The sequence below is a fragment of the Phyllostomus hastatus genome, unplaced genomic scaffold, assembly GCF_019186645.2.
Source record: "Phyllostomus hastatus isolate PE091 unplaced genomic scaffold, TTU_PhHast_1.1 phas_contig_16, whole genome shotgun sequence".
NCBI lineage: Eukaryota > Metazoa > Chordata > Mammalia > Chiroptera > Phyllostomidae > Phyllostomus > Phyllostomus hastatus.
Genome location: NW_025333643.1, coordinates 14,880,676 through 14,900,347, shown reverse-complemented (window position 1 = coordinate 14,900,347; position 19,672 = coordinate 14,880,676). Strand labels below are relative to the sequence as shown.

Below are 19,672 nucleotides of genomic sequence, written 5' to 3'. Positions count from 1 at the left end.
AATGGGGACAGGCTTGCTTTCCGCCACGAAGCAAGAGCGATGCAAGGGCATTCTCAGATTCAACTCTCATAACATTCATTCCTCTGTTGAAGCATCCCTTACTATGGCTTTTTACTACTTTTAAGGGCAATGCAGTATTTCAGGAGTCTCTTGAGATATTTCCTTGAGAAATAACTCCTTTGCTTAGACAAAAAGCAACTGACTAAAAGCTCCTGGATGCAAATATTTAAAGCTCTTTGCCTTTAAGAAACTCAAGCCTGCCACACAAGCTACCCAGTGGGAGGGGCCTCACATTCTAAGGTAATTAGCTCTGGAGTTTCAACATATACTTGGAGAGTGGGAGGGAGTAATCCAGTTTAGGTGTGAATGCCTTTTGTCTTAATATCATCCTGACATCTTGAGGATGATCTGTTTCCTTTCTTATAAGCTGGGCCCAAGCTTGTCTTTAAAACAAACAAATAAAAAAATAAAAGTAGGTACACCTTTATTTTTCCTTCCCCTGGTTAAGCTCAGTAATGCATTAATTTTAGATACTTTTTATAAGGAAAATATTTCCAACAAAAACAAACACAACAGGGGAGACAGAAAAATAATACAATATAACCACCAATGCCAGCGAAGAAATACAACGGTATGAAGAGCTGCAGGCCCCAGCACACCCCTCCATGAGGTGCGCCCCACTTGCCCTGCCCTAGGAGGCCACTACCCAAAGCTTGGTGATCATTCTCATGAACAAATCTGCATATCTATCCCATTTGTATAAGTGTGTATAACAACGTCATAGTGTATGTATTTTCCTGCAATTTGCTTTTTCTGCTCAGCATTGTTTGTGAAGCTGACCCAGGGAGATGCACTTGGAGATGCTGCCGGGGCCTGCAGCCATCCTCCCTTGGCCCAAGTCTGATTTCGGCCTCAGTTACAAGGGCCGCTCTGCCAGCTCAGATCACTTCACGGGACAACCTACCAACTCAAGCACAGACCTTTTCTTTTCCTCTTTGCCGCAGCAGAGCTGACATGCATGAGCGCCCAGCCTGGAAATTCAAAAGAATTAATGCCTCCATCACTGGGGCACAGGAGCTGGGGGATGTCCAGCCTGCCATCCTTCCTTCTCCAGGGGGCAATTCCAGACACACGCTGCATACAAGAGGGACTTCTTAGGGGGTCCCAGCAGAACTGAGCCCCAGCAGAACCCTTAAAAATCCACCCTGACACTGTGTCTCCTCTTTTCCTTCCCACTCATGGTTTTTCCCTCCTGCTACCAGGGATCTCCTGCCCCCAAAAGGTACCTCTACTTGGGTGACGGGCCTCGTAGCCAGCCTACTCGCAGAACCCGAACTAAGCTGAGTCCTAGTTTATTCATTTTTATTGCTCTGCATTCCCTTTTCATTGACATTTATTTTTACAGGATATGCCCTTTGCAGTGTTGTAAGAAATCAAGTTTTTAAGTGATAATTTGATGGCAGAAAAATTATCATTAATTGGTAGAATATCAAACTACATACAGTCTATACATGTGTATAGAAAAATGAAAGGTAATATTAACAATTCCTTTGTTACTTGTAGACAGTGAAACTACAAGTGAATTTTCCTCTTACTATTTTTACGTAATTTTCCCATTTCTATGCAAAAGCATATACAGTTGACCCTTGAACAATGCAGGGGGGTTGGGGTACTAACCCCCCAATATGTAAGTCTGCATATACCATATTTTTCAGACTGTAAGATGCACTGCCCCCCAACTTGGGAGGAAAATGAGGGTGCATCTTACTGTCCAAAAGTAGCTTGCCTGGCTCGCTGTGGGGGAGGGGGGCCGGTGGGGGAGCCAGGTCACAGGTTATTAAATGACATTTTTTGCTTCAAAACTTTTTTTCCTATTTTCCTCCTCTAAAACTTAGCTGTGTCTTATGGTCAGGTGCATCTTATAGTCCTAAAAATACAGTAACTTTTAACTCCCCCAAAACTTAACTTGTCCCTTGGTGTCCACAGGGGACTGGTTCCAGGACCCCTGAGAATACCCAAATCCACAGGTGCCAAGTGCTTGATATAAAACGGCACAGACCAAGGCCTACAGCCAGCCCTTCACACCGGTAGACTCCCAACCATGGACGGAAAACAGTACACAGTTACTGAAGAAAACTGCATATAAGTGGACCTGCTAACTAGGAAAAATAATAAATCCTATACAGATGTACAATTGACGTCAGTAGTATTCCACAATACATCAGCATGGAGCAGGTCATGTGGAAGGAGCGGGGGAGTGCCACAGGACTCCAGGGACAAGCAGAAAGCGTGGGCGTGGCCCCGTGTACGGAACAGAGGGGCTGGGGGAGGTAGAGAGATGCAGGAAGAAGCTCTGGAGTAAGACACACACCTTCCTCATCACACTCCTCCTGATCCCCAAGGACATCTATCTCCTTTTCTGATACCAGCCCCTCCAACAGGCCCACCTAACATCGTTCCTCAGAGAGTCCTGAGCAAAGTCTGGATCTACCTTCCAAACAGGACTTGCAGGGCCCTGGTGAAGTGACTTGACCCCAGCTCTGGGGAAAGCCTCACTGGTCTGAGGGCAATCCATCCCCCTTGCCAGGTACTGGTTCAAAAATGCCATGTGATCCAACTTGGGCTAATGAGACACAAGGAGAGGAAAGTTGCTCTTGGCTCGTAAGGAATTCCAAAGAACAATCTCTCAACTTGCAGGAACTCTCTGCTGTGGGAAACCACAAGGGAATCAGCCTTAGCATTGCTGAAACCAAGAGAGCAGAGACCCAAGGACCCTGGGTCCTGGATGGCAGCAGCATTGAGCCGCTGGACCCAGAAACCCACAAGCCACTCTGCTCCTGCTGACATGAGCCAAGCAATTTCCTTCTGCTGAGCCAGTTTTGGGTCCCATTCCTTGCAGCTGAAAGGATTCTGACTGCTACCCCTCCCACCCGCTCCAAGGCTCGCTCCTCTTGCGGTCCATCTCATACTGATTCAACCTGTACACCTTATCATAGGGGTCATAGCAGCGTCATTTGTCCCGAACCCCACAGTTCTGAATGTCCTCATACCCATTAGCATAATTGACTCAAACCCCCAATTTTACATGCCCCTTCAACTTCACTCACTACCAGCCTGGAGTAGTAAAAACCTGAACCCTTCAATCAGAAAAAGTGTGGGACTGAGTACCTCTTAGCACTTCCTGAACATCTCTCGTGCAGCAAGTACTTTATAGAGTCTGGCTCATTAATCTTCACACCCACTCTTTCAGGCAGAAACTATGATTATCGCCAGTTTACAGGAGAGCACTGCGGCTCCAGGGTAATCATGAAACTCAATCCTAGGTCACACGGTAAATCCCAGATTCAAACCCAGAGCTGCCTGACTCCCAAGTCCTCACTCGTAACCACAACTTCCCTCCTCCCAGAAGCCCAAGGGAAGCAGGTGGTGCCCGAGGCTAGCAGATGGACAGAAAAGTCAGGCTCAGCCTCATACCCCACCACTTCACAGAACACCATTCATTCCTGGAGACTAGCCTGAGGCATTTCAGAGGTACATCTTGCTTTACAGAAACTGCAGGACACGCTAATCAGAGAAAAAAATAGTGTTGTAAAGGGTCTACCAGGCATTGTTTTATCTTGACTATTTATAACTGACATGGACTCCAAAAGAGTTCCAAACTCAAACCTGACCTTAGGGAAAGAAGGTTGGTTACTGTGATAGGAAGGGTTAAGACGGACCATTGTCTTAATACCGTAAGAACAGCAATGATACAACTTAATATACTTAGTTTCTCTAGAATCATTCTGGACTGAAATAGATTTATTGTTCATTTCAAAAACTCACATTAAAAAATTTATTTTCTAAACAACCCCCCCCACACACACACACATAAACACACACACACACACACTCCAGAACTCAGTTCTGTGGTTTCCTCACTGCAACCTCTGCAGCCTGCCCTGCTCTTCACTTATAGTCTGCTCCTATGACCACAACCTCCCCAAGGTCAGCAACCCAGGTCAGTGGCACTGGGTAAAGGCTTCACAAGTACTATTGGCCAAACACCTCATGTTACTACTCTGAGCTATTTGGTGACCCTTTGCATGACAGAAAGGACACTATTCTCTTTCCATGTCTTTCTCCATCCTTCTGTGTGGCGCTGGGTTACTCTGAAGACCTCTCTATCTCTGCTAATGTTCCTTTTTAACTAAAAGAGTGGGCCTCTCACTGAGAACAGGCAAGAGTGCTAGCTAGGATTTAAGAACACTGTTTTGGGTTTATTTATGGTTACCTCCAATTTACCTAGTGACCACTTCTTCTGTTACAATAGTGATACAAAATCTCCTCTTCAAATGCATTTGTTTTAAAAGTGAGTCAACTGCAAGGAGAAAATGTTAAGCAAAAATGAAACCGAGGCAGCCATGGGATTATGACAAAACTTTTAAGAGTGGTTCCTTTTTGAATGACTCAAGTTTGGGAAAAGACCTAGGCCCATTCTCCCATTTCACAGATGGGGAAACAGGGGAGAGATGGAGGTGGGGCCTCTGCAAGGCGCCAGTGCCTGCAGAAGCAGGCCCATGGGTAAGATCCAGTGTCTGGGTCTGGCCCTCTGCCTGGGACCTGCAATCTTGCCAAATCCAGCTTATTCTGGGTGTTCTCGGGACCCTCCGGAAGCAGAGCAAGTTAACAACTGCTGATCATATAGATAACACCTAACTGATGGTCAACTTCAATAGCTGGCAAAACAAAAGCTATTGTGCAAATGTGTAAATTTCTGCCCTGTCACAGGGAAATGGCACTTCGGCTGACTAATTTCCTATCCTGAAAACAGGAGGATCTGCAGTAGTCACTCCTCAAGTGAAACCCTCACAAATTTCACCTTTGGGAAAGGTACTGTGTGTTCCCTGCCCCAACAAGAGACAACTTAAAAATGACACCCCCCTCGAAGGCTACAGTATGTGACATGGGGCCCAACCAAGGGAAGCAGGCAGTTACACCAGACACAGACTAAGACTAGTGTGCCCATGAAAAGAACTGAGAATGATGCACACCCCCAACTTCCCGCATCCCTTCTGGTATCAGGAGCCACAGACTTTGATGCTGCCAGCCTTCTCCAGTCACCCAGGCCCAGCAACCTCGGTGCTATTTGTACAGGGTGTGACCCCAGGAGTCCAGTTCCCGAGCACTACTATAAAAGCATTATCACCAGCTCTGAGACTGGAGGTTGAACAGGGCTGGGTTTAAGGCCGCACCCAGAGCAGCAAAAATCCTGGCAGATGGTACAGACAGCCCCTTCAGGATGATCCCAAATGTCAAAGGGCCAGGACCAGGAGGGAGAGAAAGCAGTGCCCTGGGCCAAGGCAGGGACAAGCCAGTGGGGGGCGGTGGGGAGCAGCTGATACAGTCCCCTCCGTTCCAGACTGAAAGTACACCAGGCAGTCAGCACAGCCTCGCCTCTAGCACGGCTGCTCCCTCTTCAGCCTCCTTGATTGGACCTGAAAAGGATTAAGTGGGAGGTGTGGGGCTCCACAGTAATAACACTGATGCTAACACCACAATAGCAGCACCTGTCATTTGCTGAGCACATGGCCAGGTGCTAAAGGCTTTTGATGCACATTCTTTTTGTATCATAGAACTCAGTAAGGCAGAGAGCATTTTATCAGCACATTTTGCATACAGAACACAAGCTCCTAAAGGTGTGTGGCTGCCAGGGGTCAGCCAGCTCTCTAGGGGCAGAGCTGAGACTCAGATCCACGAGCAAGCTATCACCTGGAAGGCAGTACAGCTACTTCCAAGACAGAAAAACCAGGAAAGAAAGAAATGGGAGAGAAGGACATTCTAAGAGACAAAAAGAGAGGATTAAAGAAAGGAGGAGCAAAGGAGCTACTGAAAAACCTAGATCTCTTAGTCAAACAGGACAGAAGGGAAAGTGAGGGAAGACACCAGGAATAGTTAGCACCCGCCCTGGCCGGGCGACTCGGTTGGTTGGAGCATTGCCCCCCCAGTCAGGGCACACACCTAGGTTGTGGGTTTGATTGCCAGTCACAGAGTGTATGGGAGGCAACTGATCAATGTTTCTCTCTCTCCCTTCCTCTCTCTCTAAAATCAGTAACAAAAATTATCCTTGGTGAAGATTTAAAAAAAGAAGACGAAGAAGAGTAGTTAGCACCTGTTTTCTATCCTCAAAGGAAACATGGCTAGAACACCAGGAAATGCCACTGGCCCGTGGTTGCTACCTGATACTTACTCAAAAACCCAGGTTACTTCTAAAAACAGCCTGTTGGGTATAAGGTATCTTTGACCAACTTCTGCGTATATTTTCACCCACCTCTTCCCTCCTAAGATATTTAGGTCACTTTTCCTCCGCACAGGTCCAGGAATTAGGAGGAGTTAGTGTGAGGAAGGCAGGCGACAACCAGCACCACGAGGCGCTTACTGTCTGCCAAGGGCTGGCCCAATGCTTCACAGCCCCGTACCATTTAATCTTCAGTGACACTGAGCGTGGGGCACTATTGTAGCCTGGGACACTGAACCTCAGAGACCGAACCCCTCACCCCAAACCCAGCTAGTAAGAAGCAGGGCCTAACTAACATATACTCTTGAGCACACTCAGGAAGTGGCTGAATCTATCCAAAAGTGGTTTCTGTTCCACCTCCTTTGCCTCAAACAAGGCCAAGGCAAGATGATTCATGGGCCTGGTGTCCTGAAGGCTGTTGAGAAAATAAGGTCTCCAAAAAAAATCAATACCATAAAGACCTTGCAGGGGTGTCTGACCCCGAGGCCCAAGGGCCACATGTGGCCCAGGGTGGCTATGATTGTGGCCCAACACAAAATTGTAAGTTTACTTACAACCTTTTTTTTTTGCTCATCGGTTTTCATTAGTGTTTGTTTATTTAATGTGTGGCCCAAGACAACTCTTCCTCCAGTATGGCCCAGAGACGCCAAAAGTTTGGGCACCCCTGCTTAGGGTCTTTTAAAAGTTCCCATTGCAGGCAAGAGTGAACCACGCTGCTCAACTACCACTATGTCAGGGGCATGTGGAGACATGTTTAAGTTGCTGATGGAGCTGAGAAACTGGAAGGTCAATGAGTTTCTGTGCTGGGGCAACCAAGAGGCAAGGCCACAATGGTTACCAAACATAGTTAACTATCAGCAAGAGACCCTGGCGGTCCCAACAAAAGTTGGTCCTAAAAGTTTTTAAGACAGAAAGTGGCTAGAATACTCTCATTCCACAGTTCACCAAAACATATTTCTAGACCAAAAGTGACTTGCAAACCATAACAAGCCTCAATTAAGACCTCCAATTTTATTGTTGGCGACAGCTCAGTAAAAACTCAAGAATGAATCTTGTTACAACCACTGGTGTGACCAAAATGGTATCACAAAACATTTCTAATCCAGTCTTCTTCCTGAGAAAATGCACCTCCCCCTTCCCAATCTGATCAAAAGGCCATTGTAAACCCTGACTGGTGTGGCTCAGTGGATTGAGCGCAGTCCTGTGAAGCAAACGGTCACCGTTTCGATTCCTAGTCAGGGCACATGCCTGGGTTGCAGGCCAGGTCCCTGGTAGGGGGCACATGAGAGGCAACCACACATTGATATTTCTCTCCTTCTCTTTCCCCCTCCCTTTCCTTCTGTCTAAAAATAAATAAATAAAATCTTTTAAAAAAAAAGGCAGCTATAAGCAAAACTCTCTAAAAGTAAAAAGAGATGTGTTAAGTAAGATTCTTCACAGGTGATGTGTTTTTAATTTGTATTTCTTTACATTCTTGCAATTATTTTTATAAGGAACTATAAATGCAACATTTTAATTTTACAAAAAAACCTTATTAGAAGTGAATTTTGAGGGCATGCAGAACTGATGGCTTTCCTTTGGGGATCAAAATGTCAGACAAGGGTGTGAGTCATAGTCTGCCACACACTCAATGGCTGACCTGGGCGTGCTTCAGTTTCCTTGTCTGTGAAATGGGGATTATAACAATGAGGAATAGTCACTTAGCTATTACTGGAATACATTTATCACAATGCTTGGTACTGGTAGGTGCTCAGCATACATTAACTATTATTAACAGAACTATTACTGTGATTATAGTGAGTCTCAGTGGCTTCCTTTTATATTCATTTTCTGAGCCTCACTGGGCAACTTGAAAAAGGCCTTGTTCTCTAACAGTTCAAGCAAATCACAGATGTTCAGAAAATGACTATGAAAGTACCCCAACTTCTTTAAGTTCAGCATCACTGTTCCAAAAATTAGGTGTTTTACTGGGTCCCACACCCAGCTGTTCACTACAATGAATTCCCATTTCACACTGTAGGCTGCAAAAGGACCACTACTTTGCATTTTCTGGAAGCAAATATATTACAAACAAATCAATGTACCAGACTTACTATCTTATTATTCAACCCACCTATGCCAGGCTCAAAGGCACAGAGGTGCACAATAGTTACACCTGTCTCTAAAGCAGTCCTGATCTGGGGGAAAGCAAGACAGGCAAGTTAGGAGACCAATACATGATGAGCCACATGATGGGGGGGGAGGTGCAGGCAGCAGGTGGGGGGCGCTTTGAGCAAGGGCGATGACTGTGGTTTCCAGAAGAGGGCCTCAAGCCTTCCAGCCTCAGGTGTGACAGACACCCCATGGATCTCAAACAGGAGTGCCAAGGAAAAAAAAGGAACAGAGGAGGCAATGATGATAAGAGATACATGCCCCACAGGAAGTGTAACATGACACCTGGATCATTTCCTGTAAAGGACTCCCGACCAGAGAGGCACTCCCCAGGGGCCAGCCAGCAAGCCTCCTTTAGTGGAGATAAGAAATGTGACAAGCCACTGCCCAAGCCAAGATCCACCAAGGCTCTTCCTCTCAAAGCTCTATCTGGGCTCTGCCCTGGGTGGCTGGCAGCTCCACTGAAGGCCGCGTCCCACCAGCAGCCCGTCCATGATCTAACCTGAGCCTCATCTGACAAGAAATCTTATACACAGAACCCGAAACTCTGTTCAATTAACAAAACCACCAAGTCACAAAGGCCTTTTGGAGTCTGAGCCCAGGGCCTCCTCAGCACCTGAGGTCCCTTGGGGGTCAGGGCCTCCCCCAAACTCCCCCCAGGGAACAATCACTTTGTTCTTGAGCAAGAAACACCAGGCCCCACCAGGCCCAGTTAAGTTCCCGACAGGCTATAGATTGCCAAGTAATTCTTGTTTCCCTGGAATATCTGATAAGTCACTTCAGTGAGACACGGGAAATGGGGTGATTCACACAAGCAGTGCAGTACCAGCATGATGAGAACTTGGTTATTTTCTTGGGGGAGCAGGGGAGGTGGAGGAATCTGACTCTGGCCATGGAGAATCCTTTCATGCCCTAGCCTCCACAGGAGGCCTCCTCTCTGCCTGGGTCACAAGCAGCATGTGGCCGCAAGTAACACCATTCCCGTTTGTCAGAATGAAAGCTGACTGCTGCCTGCATTTTCTAATCTTAAAATCTGAATTTATGGGCCGCAGCAAATTTACATAGTCCCTGCCACAAATCCCCACCCATTTCCCTATAGCTCAAAAGCCAAAATTCCACACTGTGTTCCAAATAATTCCAACCTCTTTGGTTGCCTTTATATCTGAACGGAAATTCCAGAAAAGTTGTCTGGTGTAGCAAAAGCTGACCAGCCTTATGAAAATACTCAGAAAGGTGACCCATTTAGTCAAAAGAGCTTTCAGATCTCCATGAGAAAAGGAATTCATGCCAGCATAAAGGGCCTTCAGAGAGGGAGAACAGGAGTGTTGTGTTAACGCCCAGACCTTTCAACCAGCCAGCCCTGCAACTACTGGGGAGCTGAGCGCCGAGTCAACCAGCCAGCCAGACCAGCTTTCTCTCTCAGAAGAACTGCTGCGAGGAGAAGCCCCCTTGGGGACACAAGTTCAGCTCTGGCCCACAGCAAGGGGCTGCCCACAAAGCTCCTTGAGGATGAGCAGGCAGTGGCTCACCGCCTTGCACTGGGAGCAGGCAGCTGCTTGTGCCAGAGCTGCTAGACTGATAAAGGCCACGTGCCAGCCAGGAAAGAAGGGTTCTGCTCACCAGTAAACACCACCCAACATGCTCTCCACCAGTTAATGTTAAAAGGTAGCAAAGGAAAGAATGTAGGGTGAGGACATTTCTGACAGAGCACAGATGTGCCAATGGTTGCTGTCACCAAGGATCTCCCAGCTTTGCTAAACAGTATGTTCTGTGAATCCCGCAGGACCTCAGCCAGAAGGAACCCCAGGGGCACCTTTTCACCTCCAGCTTCCAGACCTCACAAACAAAACCCTGCCTGGCTCCCCAAAGCAGCCTTCAGCTTGTCCCCACTGCATAGACGGACCTTCAGTGAAAGCACTGCCCCAGGGAACCAAACAAAGGCAGGGAAAGAGCCATAGAGGTGTCTCCAGAACCAAAGAAGTGTCACCAGAAATGGAGAGAAGGCCCCATTAAAGCTCCAGGTGTGGAAAAGATAAGGCAAATGGGCCAAAAAAAGTTCTGTTTTATAGTAGGAAATTTCACATTAATCTAATTCAAATGAGTCAAGTTTCCAGCAAAATAAAAGCAAACAGAACTAAAGCAGTATAAAGCCTCTCACTACAATGTATCTATTTTACTTCACAAATGTAGAACCTTTCACATTAAAAAAATACAGCCTGACCCAAGTGTCCACCGGGCCTGGCCTGTGAGGTGAGGCAGATTCAAGCCTCAGTCTTCTCGTTTGTAAAATGGAAATGGATGTAAAGCCACTCACTTTGCAGGATTCATAATGAGGATGAGAACTAAGGAAGGTAAGGCACTCAGGACAATGCTTGGCAGGCAGCAGGCATGGGAAATGCAGGATATGATGTTAGAGGGTGGGCGTGCACCACACTCAGTAAACAAATGGCGTCATCAGTGTGGTTCGCTACCAAGAACAGTCAAGAAATATGCAGGAGGAAGATAGCGTCTTCCTTGCCAAGCTGTCTACCTGAGCCAGGTCTTGATGGGGGCAGAGAGGAAGTCAGAAGCTCTGTCATAATAATTCAGTCTTAAGGCCAGTCTTGACAAAGTGAAAAACCAAACTGCTCCTTGGCTTACAGTCAGTACAAGAAAATCATGACCCAGGGCAGTCTACTGCACAGGGGCTGGTCAAAGGGGATCAGGGAAGGCAAACGTTCTTTGGTAAATTTTGTAATCAGGCAATGAGCGTTAGTAGAATTTCATCAAACTGTTTTCATAACTGAACAGTTTGCAGAAGAGATAGCAACCATCTGTCTATAACTTCTCAAATGAATAGTTATGGCAATCACTGGAAGACTCTTAGAAGAAGGGCAGCAACTTAATATATAGCTCAGTATTTTTCTTGCAAAAAAATCATGATCTAAGTGGGCATAATTAAAACACCCAATAGTTCTATCCTTCATAAAATGTAGACCTACTCTCACCTACTGTTTTATCACTTGAGTCATAAAGACAACCATTTTGTTCTCAAGTCATTTTTCCCAAGAAGCTCTCTCCCTAACCACGCACTCAATTTCCCAGGCAAAGTGAGCGTGGCACCTTAAAAAACACAAGGTCACTTCCCAAGCCCCAGAGGGAGAAGTGCTATTGTTTACTATACAACAAGTGGAGCCAATCTGGGGGTTATTGAGCGTGTTTAATGAGTGACTAGATTTACAGCAGTAACTAAGGTGGTTGCCAGTAGAGTGAAAGGCAGTCTTAACCATTAGAAGAGCAGGAGACAACACACATTTAGGCTGAAATGGCCCGTTCCACTGGATTTATTTGGATCAACTTAGTGTTGGAGGAAGGGATTATAATTATAGATCCAGCTCCTTCACTGAAGGTAAACTAAAGGTGAAAACTAAATGCAGCATAGGAACTGGGTCGGGTGATGGGGGGACTAAAAAGGAAATGTAGAAACACCGGCCCTCAGAGGCTTCCAAATAGGGCACATGCAGCCCAAGGGCACACAAGGTAAACCATGGAGCACAGGAAAAGCCAGACCTTATATTTGAACTTGTCATCTACAAAAAAACTAAGCTTTACTAGTATTTACTACATAGACTGACAGTGGTATACAGGTATATAACTTACAAGTACATACATGTAAGGAAGGGGCACATTCACAGATTTTTACTGAAGCTACAGTTGATCCACTTCAGCTGGATTCACCTACCCTCCCCCCAAGCTCCCTTAAGGAGATGCTCTCATGGCCACTCCACAGCCTCAGGAAGCCCTTTGTGATCCAGCCCCTGGCCCCCACCTCTCCACCACCCCTCTGACTTCCACCTGACACACAATCCTACTCCTCTGCTCACCTGGCTAATTAATTGTTCACCTGCTTCATTCTAGTCAGGCTTTAGGTCTCAGTTTACATGTCCTTCCTCCAAGGAGCCCTCCAGACTACCCACCCCACTCTAGCCTGAGGGAAGGTGCTCCTCCTGGTCTTGGTGCTCGCTACTCACTGCTGGTCTGCAGACAGCAGCAAGTAGAAGCTGGCTGCAAGTGCAGAAGCTCAGCCTTTACCCCTGACCTCCTGAATTGGACTTGCATTTTTAACAGTCTCCAGGTGATCTGTGTGTGTCTAAAAGCCTGAGGACTCTTCCTGGTTACATGTGTCTCCTCCAGACTGGGCAGTGTGTGACACAAGCCAGGGGCATGACGCTCATTATTCCTGTGGCCCCAGCAGTCGGTCTTTCATGTATTTGTTGAATGAAGAAAGGAAGGAAAAAAGGATCTTGGGAGGCATTGTCACCACAGGTTCTAAGCCACAGGTGGCAAACACAAGGCCCACAGGCAGAATCCGGCCCTCCACCTTGTTTTATCCGGCCCAGCACCTTGTTTCTACCCGGCGGCAGCACAGAGCTCCTTGCCCCTAGTTAAGGAGTACTTCCATTTATACGATCCTAAAATTACCTTCAGCCTTTTGAAGGCAACCGTGAGGCTGATGTGGCCCCCGATGAAAATGAGTTTGACACCCCTGTTCTAAGCTGAAGGAAATAGCCAGTACACCAAATGACAGCAGAGTGGTAGGCCTGGCCAGAGAACAGATGGAAGACAAGACCAAGTCTGGGACTTCAGTTCAAAAGCACAGTAATATTAACGATAATGCCAGCATCATGCTATAACTTAACCTAATTGAATATTGGGTTGGCCAAAAAGTTCATTCGGTGTCTTCCGCATGATAGCTCTAGTAGTGCTTAGTTATCTTTAACTTCGTTTGAAACAATTTTGATAGATTGTATTGTGACAGCTGTCATATCAGTGTGCATTTAAAAAAACTTATCAAAATTGGTGAATTTTGGGGCAGTCATTTTAATATTGAAGATGGAAGAAAATATGCAACATTTTTGGCATATTATGCTTTTTATTATTTCAAGAAAAGTAAAACTGCAACTGAAACACAAAAAAATTTGAGCGGTGCATGGAGAAAGAGCCATGACTGACTGAATGTGTCAAAAGTGGTTACAAAGTTCCATGCTGGAAATTTCTCACTTGATGATGCTCCATGGTCGGTAGACCAGCTGAAGTTGATAGTGATCAAATCGAGACTTTGAGAACAATCAATGTTTTACTACGTGGGAGATAGCTGATGAACTCAAAATATCCAGATCAACAAAGTTATTGGTAAAAATAAAAAAGTGTCTTTTATTTTACAGAAAAAACTAAATGGACTTTTTGGCCAACCCAATATAATGCTCCCACCAACTCTAAGGTAGGAACTATTATTCTCCTCAGTTTTACCGATGGGGAAACAGACTCAGAAAGGTTGAGGCAGTAGACCGGAGTTGCACAGCTGTAGGAAGCAGAGAGGGGATTAGAATCCTGGCAGTCTAGCTTCAGGCCCATACCCTGAATTCCACTGTATCTGGTATAGCCTAGTATGTGCTGACCTGGAGGCCACTTAGAGAGGGAGCAGGATGACGTGGTGCCCCCACCATGGAGCCACTGCAGACAGGGCACAAAGGCTCACAGCCTGAGCCTTCCTCAACTAAGCAGTGCCACTCGCCTCACAGCACAGAACCAGGACCCGGAGCAGGGAAGGGGGTGCCACTGCCAGATGTAATTTGGCTCCAAATCAAAGCCCTTCTTTAGCACAGACTCTCCAAGAATGAAGGCGGCTGCTGACTGGCAAGCTGGCTCCGCCGTCGCTGGAGGAGTCCACAGAGGCCCAACGGCCATCTGGAAGTGATTTGGCGCAGAGATTCCTGAACGGGGTGGGAGGTTGGAATGACCAGCCACCCGGAGCTCCTGTCCAGCTCTCCGAAACAAAGCTGGTGTGAATGGGCCCCAGTGGCAGCCATAACATAACCAGGGGTCATCCATCGCCTTCCAAGGAGGGGGTTACCCTCTGGGCAGTCCATAACCCCACTGATAGCAAATGGAATTAACACTACCCAACCAAGCTGGTCTCCCCAGCGGCACGGATTTTAAATGTCCTTTCAGTGCGCACACCCTCCAGTGTGACTTCTGCAAATATTATTGGACAACACCTGATTTATTTAACAAACACTCACATAGCACTTACTGTGTGCCACAAATTGTACTGAGCACTTTTTAGAATGTTAACGAGTTTAATTTTTATCAGAGATAGTAGGTACTGTCCCCATTTTAGTGATAAGAAAACCAAGGCTCGGAAGTGTGGGAAGTGTCTTAATAGCTACTTGGTAGCAAGTGGGCTTTGAACCAATCACTGCTCTTACCTACTACAAAAAGAGCCACAGGGACACTAATGTGTTACTTTGTTTGAAATGGCTCCAAACCTGTTAATTCTGACAAAGCATGCTATTGTGCTTTTTTTTTTTAAAGCATTCTCTGGGTCTGAACTACATTGCCTAAAAGATACACTGGCATTTGCTAGGTAGCTCAGAAAGGAGTAGAATTTAGGATTATTTGTACATTATTTTGGTGGGGGTGGGACAAAAGGAAGGAAAAGGGGCTGATGGCACAGTAACCCACCACCCTGGAAACTTTGCCCAGTGACCCAAGGTTTTGGGAACACACACCCCGCCTGCTCTGGGGTGCTGGCTTGGCACCAGCACTTTAGGTAAACATTAGAGTAAGACCGCATCCTCTGAAAAGGAAAAAAATTCCTTTTTTCTAAAAGATCAAACCAAAACACAGCACCCAAACTTCTAGGCAGTCTCGATGGTTGCTGCTGAGCTGGGAGACCCCTTTTTCTCCAAGTTGGCTGGGCTGCCCAATGTCAGAAAGTTTTTTGGAAAACTAAGTAACTAAAACTGCCAGCTCTGGCAGACAACTAGAATTAAATATGCTGAGGCCTCACTATGAACTGCCCAAGATATAACAAGAAAGTGAAGAAAATCTTTAACTTTTGGATGGAGCCTAGGATGGGCCCACCTTACAATGAATCACAAATGTGAATAAACAGCCAAGGCTATCTATCCTGCAGGGAATTCGAAGCAGACAAGTCAGTCCTCTAGAGGCTTCTGACCTTCCCTTATCTCAGAACTGGGTGCCTGTACACAACTCGAATGATTCCCACAATGTATACTCCTGAGAGTTATCCAAGTCATACAACACTCTGAATTCATTCAAGGATACCTTCCCAACTTATGGAGTAAAACACCATCCACTGGGTAGCAGAAAAGTTCTACCACCCCCACTCCCACCCCCTAAAAAACAGTGAAGACAGGGCAGCCATTCCCTAAACAAAGTCACCTCGACACACGATGGAAGATGCAAAACGATTCTGCTCACCTCCCAACAAACACTCGTCTCCTGGCTCCCTCACCACAGTTCAGAGGAGTGATCCTGTGACCTGCCTAAGGCCTCGCTTGAGATCCCTTCTTTGCTCAAGGCCAGAGGCTCAAAGTATGAGTGTCCCGCTGCTACTCCAACAACCCAGACTTAAACACAGTGTTACTGGGGCTCTCTGGTCAGGGCAGAGGGGCTGCATTTCACTTGTTTCTGACACTGGAAGGCAGGTCAGTGAAGGCTCAATTTCAACAATTGGGCAGATCTGGGTTCTAGTCACCATTTACTAACAGGGTGACCTTTGCTAGTTACCTCACTTTTGTTTCCTCATCTTTTAATGGAGATAATATACTAACATAAATCACAGCTAGAATAGCAACCATTTCCTAAGTACTTGGTCATCAGGACTGGGGCAAGCCCTTAAGCTGCCCCAGGACTTGCTGAAGCAGATTATAGACAAGGAAAGCACTCGAGAGCTCTTGGTGGTGAACAATGGGGTGATCCCAGAACACACTTAACATGCCCCCAGATTGGAGATAGGGTCACTGACAACACAGCAGCAACACAACAAAAGCAGTGAATACTTGAGTTGGATATGACTTTTTTCTGAAGGGCCATTACCCAGAACAGTCCTGGAGCAGGGAAGAGGCCTCAGGCATTACCCCCTCAAGAGTCCTGGCACTTGGCCCTCCCCCTCAGTCTTCAGAGGCTGGAAAACCTGTTTGCTTCTAGATCTTTCTGGGAGAGCTACCACGCAGCCAATGACCGGAATCATAAATGTGTCCCACCCTTTGACCTAGGAATGCCACTTTGGGGAATATGATCCAAGAAATAATTTAAAAGGAGAAAATAAAATAAAATAAAATAAAATAAAACCATGTAACTTGTGGTGGGAAGAGGTCCACATCCAGAAGCAGCCCATAGCCGGTGGGCCCACAACCAGGGAAGGGGAGGTTAACGCTGGAATGTCAGGACAATGGCGGGCACTGTGGACTGGGTGGGTTCACAAACGAAAATCATGAGGGTTAGGTAAAAAACTCTAAGGGGCTAGACAAAGTCTAGAATGAGACCCTCAAGTTCCGGGCTCTGGTGGGAAGCCATCCCGGCAGCAGCTGCAACCTCTGTAAACAGCTGGTAAACTAGGCAGTCCAGGATTTTCTGCTGCTGTGGCTTGGGTTTTTCATTTGTTTTTTTAAAAATGATTTCATGTCATGTTTGGATACTCCTGGTTTACTTTAAGTTTCTTTGTTCAGTTAATTAAATAAATACACATTTTTAAAACAAAGAAGAATGGATCCAAGTTGAGCCCAGCCAGGCCTTCAGATTCCTCAGAGGGGAAGCTTAGTTTCTGCAAATGAAAGAATTCTTGGGGAATTCTGAGGTTCTCTCCCCCAGCTATAGAAGATGGGCCCCCAAAGGAAAACAAGAGCATGCCACACGGCTTCCCTCTGCAGAGAAGCCGCCCTTCATGGGAAGGCTGACTGGGTGGTGGCAGCTGCCTGGACCCAGGAAGCAGCCCTACCTGCCAGGACAGGTGTGGGGGGAGGAAGAGGGGGAGAAGGGAGGAGACTCTGCCTAGAGGGAACCCTTTCACACTGGAGAAGTCTCAGGGGCCACACCCACCACCCTTTCTTCCTGTCAGGAGTCACAATAAGGCCTGGTTTTCTCAGGAAGAGACCCCAGACCCAGGTCTGGGCCAACTCCTCTCTGGCAAGAGGCTCACCTGGCAGAACATGGACACTCAATGTAGGTGCACACACACACTGTCCCTCTTTGCATACATATGTTCCCTATTCACACATGCTGTGTGACAGTCCACACCCTGAGCAGCCTTGTGACTTTCCTGGAAGCCCTCCTCTAGCCCAGGTCTCAGTGGGGACCTCATCTTCATTCTTCCTCCCCAGCTCTGGGGGAGAGAAACCCAACACCGACTCTGTCCCTCCTCTCAGGAAGACCCTGGTGTAGGGACAGCAGGGAGAAGAAAGCAAAATCTACTTTAATTGTCACCCACTCCCTTCAATTCTCAGCAGGACCCTCAGTACTTCCATGGCTTGGGCAAGTCATTTAGGCCTCTGGACTCCCTGTCTGTAAAATGGGTCTAATGACACCCCAACTTGCGGGATGTGTAAGGGCTGGGATAACTAGGAGGCTGTTGGCACACAGCACTCACTAGTTTGGGGTCCCTACAAAGCAGCAGTTCCCACTGTCACCACCATGTCCTAAACAATTTCAGCGGCGACCGCGGGCTCAGCCTGCAGCGCTGGCCAGAGCCTAGCGGGGGAGAGGAGCGAGCGAGGGCGACACACCCCCGAGGTTCCCCTGCCCACCTCCAGGCCCACACACGTTCCGGAGACGGTGTGGGAGGATACCAGGTCCCGGTTTCCACCTGGGAAGGGAGGCGCCAGACTCAGAGAACGGTCCCTCCCCAGGTCTCCACCCCTGGCCTTTGAGCCAACGCCCTTTGGAGGTCGCCGAGCGCACCAGCCTGGGCGCAGCGGGGCGAGCGCTCCAGGGAACAGCGGCCTAGGGCCCCACTCTGGGGGACGGAGGACCAGATGATCCAGTCCCCCAGCTCCGGCCGGGGCCCACCCCAGGTGTAGAGAAATGACACAGTCCCACCGCACCCTGTGCGGCCCCAACCCAAGTCCTCAACCGCAGCTCTCCAGAGACGCACTGCCGGAACGTACGGTGGGGAGCACTGCGGAGAGCTAGCACACAAGGTTGCAGCCCAGAGGCTGGCACCATGGTGGGGGCCTAGGTCCTCTGGCCCCCACAACCCCAGAGATGGACGCCCCCCGGCCGCGGCACGCACACCCAGCCTGGGGCTACTGGGCGTAGTGGAGGTGGGCGGCAGGGAGCCCCAGCCTTCCTCAGGAGCGCGCGCGCGCGCGCGGGGGAGAGATGGTACACCAGCCGGAGCCAGGCGGGTCAGGACACTCACCAATGGACACGAGCTTGATGCTCTCACGGTCTAGGAACTCGAGCGCCACGGACACGTTCTCGAGCTGCATCTGGCGAAAGGTGGGCCGCTGGTGGTACTTGCGGTACATGCGCTTCTGGCTGAGCACCTCGAGCAGCGCGATGAGCCGCAGCCCGTCGCTCAGGTCGGTCTGCAGGTTCCCGATGCGTTTGTTCACGCATTTGAGGTGCTCGTTGCACCAACGCGTGAATGTGTTCTGCTGGATCTTCTTCCACGGCGCGTCCTCCGCCAGGTCCTTCTCGGTTACCGGCATCCTGGCGGCGGGGAGAACGCAATGAGCGGCAAGCTGCCGGAGGCTAACGTCAGAAGGCCCAAAGGCCAAGGAAGCGAGGACCAAAGCAGAGGGGGAGTGGGACTCGAACTCGCTGCTACCGGATCCGCAGCCGGGTCTGCTCTGTGGCCGTCTGCCCTTGGCCGCGCGGGGCGTCTGGCCCCGCGCCTGCGCACTGAGCAGACCCGCCCCGAAGACCCGCCCCGTCCCAACCCTCTGGTGGGAGTTCCTGGGCCATGGTCGCCCCCTGCCGCCCAAATCTGGCACTGCGCTCCGAGGCCTCCAAGGCGTCCTGGAACCCAGCGCTCTGAGCTCACCGCCTCGAGGAAAGGAAGCTAGGAGGAAGACATCCGCTATTTAAGGAGAAGGTTGCCCAGTCGTCCCGGAGTGACGGGACAATCCGAAGCGGAGAGCTGAAAAACAAACTTATTCCTTATCCCTGAGGAGTTCGTAAACTAATGGGAGAGAAAAGCACAAATGAACGGTCGTAAACAGCTTAGTAGTATTAGAAATTAAGAGTAATTTGCTATGTATATATTAGTGTCCTAACGCTGCTGCAACAAATTACCATTTGTTGCTGTAATAACCGTAATTTAAAAAAATTTAAAATGTATTATTTTGCAGTTCTGTAGCTTAGATGTTTCTCACAGGTCTCACTGAGATAAAATCAAAGTACTGACAGGATGCATTCTTTCTTCCCTGGAGGCTCTGGGGAAGAATCCATTTCCTT

General features: G+C 48.1%; 1 protein-coding gene across 4 annotated transcripts in view; it reads right to left on the bottom strand.

The window, feature by feature from the left end:
- Positions 1–19,249, bottom strand: part of FLNB (filamin B) — a 140,672-nt gene extending 121,423 nt beyond the window's left edge. Inside the window, exon 1 of one of the 4 annotated variants that reach the window (XM_045832522.1) lies at positions 18,633–19,249. In XM_045832522.1, coding sequence (XP_045688478.1) covers positions 18,633–18,924 — 292 coding nt within the window. In that variant the 5' untranslated portion in view covers positions 18,925–19,249. The remainder of the gene's footprint in view (positions 1–18,632) is intronic. The other 3 variants (XM_045832524.1, XM_045832521.1, XM_045832523.1) reach the window with 3 other exon arrangements.
- Positions 19,250–19,672: the final 423 nt, after the last annotated feature.